General features: G+C 39.1%; 1 protein-coding gene across 1 annotated transcript; it reads left to right on the forward strand.

The window, feature by feature from the left end:
* The first annotated feature begins 734 nt into the window (after positions 1-734).
* SPATA2 (spermatogenesis associated 2) lies at positions 735-4,974 on the forward strand. Its single transcript, XM_010020207.1, has 2 exons — positions 735-1,161; positions 2,860-4,974. Exons 1-2 carry the CDS (start codon positions 844-846, stop codon positions 4,108-4,110), a joined length of 1,569 nt encoding a protein of 522 aa, XP_010018509.1. The 5' UTR covers positions 735-843; the 3' UTR covers positions 4,111-4,974.
* Positions 4,975-7,085: the final 2,111 nt, after the last annotated feature.

Below are 7,085 nucleotides of genomic sequence, written 5' to 3' on the forward strand. Positions count from 1 at the left end.
TGCACTGCCAGTATTCAGCTGAAACTTTGGCTGTTGCTTGCAGCAGTCAGGGAGTGTGTTCTCTGTAGGATGGCTGCAGAGCATTCCCAGAGCAGGGATGGCCTGGGTGTGCCATCAGGTGGAATGTGAGTGGCAGGAGGTGTTAGAAAGGCAAAATAAATCTGCTCAAGTCTAGGGGCACTAGAGGAGACAAAAAATAGATGCTTTCCTAAGCTTCTTTAGAGGATTTTTAAAAATCTTTATATCACTGTGCAGGGCAAAAAAAACCCCCAATCAGTGACTGATTAATATAATGTTTAAGATGTTTGAACTGAAAGGGCAAAATAAAATGCAGAGGAGAGACCCTAAAATCTCCTGTTTCTCCCTAAGACATCCTGTTTCTCCTTTCGAGTTTTTTTGCTGTGAGTTACTTTTACCTTGGTTCCCTGAGCCGAAGAACCCTCAGTCCTGGCTTTATTGCATCAAACTCTCGGTGCTTTGCTGGGTGTAGGTTTGTTGTACTGCTTTAGCTGCATAACTGGAAGAGGAGTAGAGAATGACAGTGAAAAGCAGGACAACAGCATTTCTGTACATTCTTGCACTTCTCATTTCTTGTGCAGAAATCTAAAGAGGTTGTTCTGGGAGCTGCTGCTCTGTGAACCATTTTATGGAATCCTGTGAAGCAGATGGGTGCTGTGGACATCTGGGGTTTATGCAACTATGTTGATTTGTCTTTGTTTTCAATCTTTATTCCAGAAGAGTTGCCATTACTGAAGATTCTTAATGCCAGATAATCAACCTACTGCCGAATAGCCATGAAAGAGACGAGGTAGCTGCCCAAGCGTGAGATAAAAACTGCTTTCAATGGATTCAAAATACAAAGACGATTTATTTAGGAAGTATGTACAGTTCCATGAATGCAAACTGAGTGCCTCTGACAACAAGCAGCGTCCTATTAATGATGAATATTTGCGAGTGGCAGCCGCAGCCTTTCTTTGCCTTCCCAAAATTGATCCCTTTTATAGATTCCGGTTGATAAAGTTCTACGAGATGGCTGAAAACTCACTGAGGTCTGTGAAATCCTCAAGTTTACATTCTCTACATAACGCATTCAGCATGCTCGAGACAGTTGGGATTAATCTCTTCCTTTATCCCTGGAAAAAGGAGTTCAAAAATATTAAGGTAAGACGTTTGATGTGTGGCTGTAGTGAGAACATGATTTGTTTTGCTCTCTTTTAACACTCTTCATGTGTTTCTTTTAAAGTCTTTTTCCCTCCACCTATTAGCATGATGTGTATGTTTGTCTCTATACAGTTGGTAAACAGAAGCCACAGGAAAATTGCAGTGTAAAGTGTTGTGCTGGCAAGAATATCCCGAGAGCAGAAGTACAAGTACTATTTGCATTTATAATGTAACCATAAAATAGAGGAAGAGTTTATTTAAGTTTTTTGTCCAGCCTAGCCTGTTACAATGTCTTAATTTCTACTTTGAGATGCTTTTACTAGGGTGAGTGGTCAAGTTGTGTTGAAGCTCACTCAAAGTTTGATTTTTGTCTTGGAACAGCTATTAATGGAGCACAAGTACTAACAGCCATTGCATGCTTTCAAGTGGATGCTTTGCTGGGGTTTTCACAAGTTATATGATGGTAAAGGAATTTCTCTAAAAAGCATTGTTTCCAGAGTATCTTCTACCTGCTTGTCAGCTCTCAATTCACAAAGCTTTGATTTTAATGTACTTTCAAATTATTTATCTATGCCAGGATCTCAGAGGGAAAAGTAGGAACTTGTACATTGCTCGGCTTGGGTGCTGGAAGACAGATAGTGAGTTTTCTGCTGTTGATTTTTCTCTTTTACCTTTTCCTATATGCTTATTCAAAACTGCTGCAGCACTTTAGTGATGAATGCTGCAGGTGGCTTACAAGAACAGTTTTGATACTTGAAAGCTGGATGAAAACACTGCTGGTACAGGTGTCTGAAGTAATCTGTGGGTTGTGTGCTCTATTTGTTTTTCTTAAAGATGCTATTTCACTGTTTAGCAAAGAATTTGAACATTATTTCCCTAAAGGGGAACTACCTTTATTCAAGTTCTCTATATAAATTTTTTTCTTCTTATGCTTAAGTCTTGGCCTTTGAAACATTGGTTGATCCGTCGAGGATAGCTCTTGATGCACTGCCAGTACTGACTTTGGTTGTGCACTGTGGATCCAGTGGCTGTTCTATACAAAGATAGGGTGGGCAGGCTACTCTTGCCTCCAAGGTAAACCAGTTTGAATTGAGCTAAGAGCATACCTCAGATATGCCAGATGCTAAGGATTTTTCAACTTGCACAGACTCATTTTTGGGGATTTTTGGTCGTTTTTAGTGCTTGACCTAATACAAAAATGAAATGAAACAGGCATTTGAAACTGTGTAGTAATAGTACAGTATATTTAAAGCTGAACTGAAGAGGACTTTGGTACTTCCACAGTAACTTAGAGCTCCTGTTACCTCTAGCTAGCTCCTGTCCAGGGGCAATACATGAAATCTCTGATTTTTACCTTTCATGGTAGGCTTGCTTGTAAATGCAGACATATGTGATATGCGTAAAAGTTAATGCCAGTGCATAGCACAGTGATTTAAATCAACAGGGAGGACATTATGCTAATCAGGATTTCAATTTGAATGGAAACTCTCCTACTTTGAATTTGTCTCATGCAGAATTTCCATCTGCTGAGCAGGAGGGATACAGAAATGGAGTTCATCTTGCCATGGGAGTTGCATGTGTTCACTGTGGTTATTATTCTGTTTAATTATATGGTATCTGTCACTGAATTATCTGAACATCTAGTCCACCACTGAATTTGTAACCTAGTTTTCCTTTTATTTCCCCCCAACCCCTTAGACCTACACTGGACCCTTTGTTTATTATGTAAAGTCTGCTCTAACTGAAGATGATGTAAGGCAAATCTTGAACTACATGGGCTATGTTCAAGAACTGGGAACAATGTATAAGCTCAAAGAGCAGGTTGATGCCATTCAAGTGAAAATGGTTTCATTTGAACTCTTTTTGGCCAAAGTGGAATGTGAGCAGCTTGTTGAAATACACTTGCAAGTGAAGGATAAAGGTTATTCAGAGGTTGATGTCATAAATGAACGAAAAAATAGCACTGAAGATGTTAGAGGCTGCTCAGAAGCCATGAAACGGCGGGTAGAGTGCAAAGAGAACTTGAACACTTCCATGGCACGAATGGTACTCCAGAAATCAGCAAGTGAACGGGCTTCTAAAGATTATTTCAAGCCAAAGGTGAGCAAGCCTTCTAAATCAGTGGACACATATGATAATTATTGGGAAAGTAAGAAACCACCTTTGATGAGCTCACTGAGTCTCAGGAAAGAACCATTTTTAGTTGATGCAGAAGATGATATTAAAGATGAGATTATCCGTCCATCACCCTCTCTTCTGACAGTGTCAAGCTCCCCACATGGGTGTTCAGATGAATTCTTGCCAACTTCTTCTCATCACAATGGCATGCTAAGAACAAATGTCCCTTACAGCTCCTATTTTTCTGCTCAAGAGGACTTAGATTTATATACTGATTCCGATTCTAGAAGTATGTTAAACTTTAAAAGACAAGAAGCTATTAAGCCTGATGTATGGCTGTTAAAGAATGATGCCAACCCTGTTTACCACAAACGCACCCACCTAGCCAAAGAGACAGCTTCCCTCAAGTGCCAAAACTGTGGCGTACCTTGTGGCACTTCTGTTTGCCAAAAGTGTGACAATCTGTACAACTCTAGGCAGGAATACCCAGCAGTGAAACAGAGCGCCTATTCAATCAAACCACTTCCAAACGATGGCTTGCCTCCTGCGTCTTTAAGGGAGAAATCTCAGTACACATCACAGACTCAGAGTCAAGAGAGAGCTGCTCAGTTCAGTTCAAAATCCAAATCTTCAGGCACCTCCCGCTGCGGCTTTTGTAACCGGTCCGGAGCTGCAAACACTTGCACGTTTTGCTCAAAGGTCTCATGTGACACTTGCCTCAATGCTTACTATTATGATCCCTGCTGCAGAAAAAGCGAGCTTCACAGATTCATGCCTAACAATCAGTTAAACTATAAATCGTCCCAGCTGTCCCATGTAGTTTATAGATAGACTCGATTAGTCTGTTTTGGAGGGGAAGGAAAGGGGGAGGGGAAAGGGCTATCTTAACTAATGTTCTGACTCCACTGATAAGAAAATAACACTGACCTCTTACCAAAAGAACACATCCAAATGTTTGGAACCATGGTTCAGTGATCAGGTGCCAGTTCTTGATTTTTGTGGCTTCACAGATGCTGCAGACACATTCGATTTCATGCTGCTATAATTTAGGTAACTCCTGAATGATCATTACCTTTGAGTTTAAGGGGGAGAAGAGCACATTTTTTTTTCTTTAAAACTTGGCAGCTGTTGTATGTCAGAAAAGTGACATCTCACCTTTCTCTTACATTGCAGTCATCTCCTTGCCCAAATAAAACCATGCAAGGCTTGAAAGTAAAGTCTGGAAATTTAAGGTTTTCCTTTTCTATGAGTGATGAAACCACTGCTGGTTTTTGGTTAAAGTATGACTCCCAAATGTGCAAGAGAGATGTGAATGGCTTGTTTTGCCATCAAGCATGTCTGCATTTCTAAATCTCCAAAATGCAAACACGAACAGCATCTCTTCCTTTTGTCTTTACGTTTCTTCCTTCTCCCCTTATTTCCCTATTGTTTATCTCAAGGTTATAGAATCTGAATCTGGACAATTTGTGCTTTATTTTCTGGTGTTGCCAATTTCATCCTACTGGGTTTTACCATATGGTAGTTCAAAAAGGTGAACCTGTAGTTACGTTACTTAAATTATGCCTGGAGTGTTGTCCTTTCAGATGAGTACTGATTTTTCTTTACTTTCCGTTGCACATGTATTAAGTACTGTTCTTTGTACTGTAAATAGGTATTTGGAAACAGTTTATTTTTAATAAATATTTAATATGTTGAGTTCTTAAAACTGGTAGAATCATTATAACTATGAAGTCTCTCTGGGTTATTTGTTCAGGTGACTTTTTGTTTTTCCTTGTACTGTATTTCATAGCTTATTATAGTCACTGTGGCAGACTGATCAATTTTTGGGTTTTAATCTGACTCTTTTTTTTTTTCTCTCCTGACAAGGCTACCACTAGTCTGAGTGGAGTCTTGTCTAAGAATTGCAGGATTTTGGTTCTCAGTGCACGCTTTTCCTTTGTGGTTATGGAAATTGTAAGTATAAATGTTATGCTTGCTTCCAAATTCATTGCCAAGTCTGTAGTGTAGTCCAGCAAGTAAAGCACTGGCCTGGTTAAAAATCAGACCTCATTTGTGACTCCTGTTAAAGTAAACCCATCAGTTATGGATGTGAATCAGGTAGTAAGATTTATCTGTATTACTGTAGCACATAGGAACCCAAGCGGAGAACCAGGACTCCGTCGTGCTAGGCTCTGTACAGTTTGACCCCCAGACAATACCTGGTTATGAATAGACTTTAGTTTTTTATTAAAAGGAAACCCACAAGAATCCTTCTAACTTCCTTATTCCACCTAGTTAGAACACCTGGTTAGAACAAAGTGTCAGGCAACCTAATCTGATGTGCAGAATTAAATGTGTTTAAAATATCTGTAAAAAACTCTAGCTGAGATGTAAACTGTGTCGTCCACTTTGCACTAAAATTATTCACTTAGGGTTTTTCTTTAGACACTGTTAGAGTCTAGGCTTCTAAACTTAAATGTCCATCGATCCCTGTGTGACAGAAACATGCATGAATGATCATTTGTCTTACATTTTTGGGGTGGGGGGAGGTCTTGAGGTAGGTAGAGGGGGAAACTATATAGGCTAATGTTGTAAAATAGCTAAAATAATTTTAGCCATAAATGGGTGTCAGAAGTATTATGGAAATAAGATGAAACCTGAGTCTTACAGAGGGCTGAGAACAGTTAAGTTATTGTACAGTTTGCACTAAGAAACAAAGTGAATGGCATGTGTGTAGCAATCAGGGAAAATTGTGAATCAAGTGACTGCAACCGAACATAATGTTACAGGCAAGTATTGCCTTGCTGACCCTGAAGGTTGGGGTGAATATTGTTTAGATGACTGATTTTAAGGTTTTCAAAGTCTTGTATGTTTTTCTATAAAAATATATATATATATAAATATGACACAAATGTAGATACATTATGTATATAGTGAAGAATTCAAAAACAATTTTACTATTAAAATACAGTCTAAGGTTGGTTTTCATTTCGGTGGCTATTTTGGTTTTGTTCATCTTCTGAAGTGTCATGCCTGTTTGGCTGCTATACAGTGTATCTTCTAGTTCACTAGTTCAATTTCCATATGGCTACTCACACTACAGTGAATAACTAAAACTGTGATGCCACGTAATTTTTACGGTGAACATAGCAGGGACTATACTTGCTTTGAAAAAGAAAAGTCCTGTGTATATATGTCATGGAATACTGTAGTACAAAACTGTGTTGAATTGAAGTGATACCATGCTCTATTTTTGTGTATCTTACTGTATGAGGTTGCTGTGATTGATACAGTAAAATATATGCTAATTTAAAATGCAGGTGTTTTGCATCTGATTTGTTTAAATTAATTTATGTTTTGAAGGAATTTAAAAATAAAGAGGCCTTTAAGAAAAGGCTTAAACTCTTTTCTTAAAGCGGAGTGCATGTAGCTGTCTGTTTCACAACTGCGTTTTGCATGCAGAAATGACTTGGTGCCCAGAGGTAATCTTGGGGGCAAAAATGGGCAAGAGTGTATGTATCATGAGGCTCAGCTTTCTGAAACTGGATGTACTGCTTGCAGAATGCAGAGCTTTTTTTAAAAGCGTTTATTTTCAAGTCTTAGCAGCATGACTCAGTTTGTTCCATAAGAGCATGTAAGCCAATATGTCAGCAGTCTGCAGCAGACAGACTAACGTGGGGTGGAGAGCAGGTTTCATGGGTGATGTGAAGCTAACAGACATTGATTTCCAGCCTTGACTCTCGATGTCATACACACTTCTAACGAGCTTCCTGATATAAGCTGCATCTCACAGAAGATGTGTGATACTCCTGATGTACTTTTGGCAC

This window comes from Nestor notabilis, unplaced genomic scaffold (genome assembly GCF_000696875.1).
Source record: "Nestor notabilis isolate BGI_N333 unplaced genomic scaffold, ASM69687v1 scaffold30308, whole genome shotgun sequence".
NCBI classification, from domain to species: domain Eukaryota; kingdom Metazoa; phylum Chordata; class Aves; order Psittaciformes; family Psittacidae; genus Nestor; species Nestor notabilis.

Excerpts from the sequence above, each read along its gene's own strand:
- SPATA2 (XM_010020207.1), top strand. The coding sequence starts at position 844 with ATGGATTCAAAATACAAAGACGATTTATTTAGGAAGTATGTACAGTTC. Across the intron at positions 1,162-2,859 it reads AGGAGTTCAAAAATATTAAG|ACCTACACTGGACCCTTTGT; the intron begins GTAAGACGTTTG and ends CCAACCCCTTAG.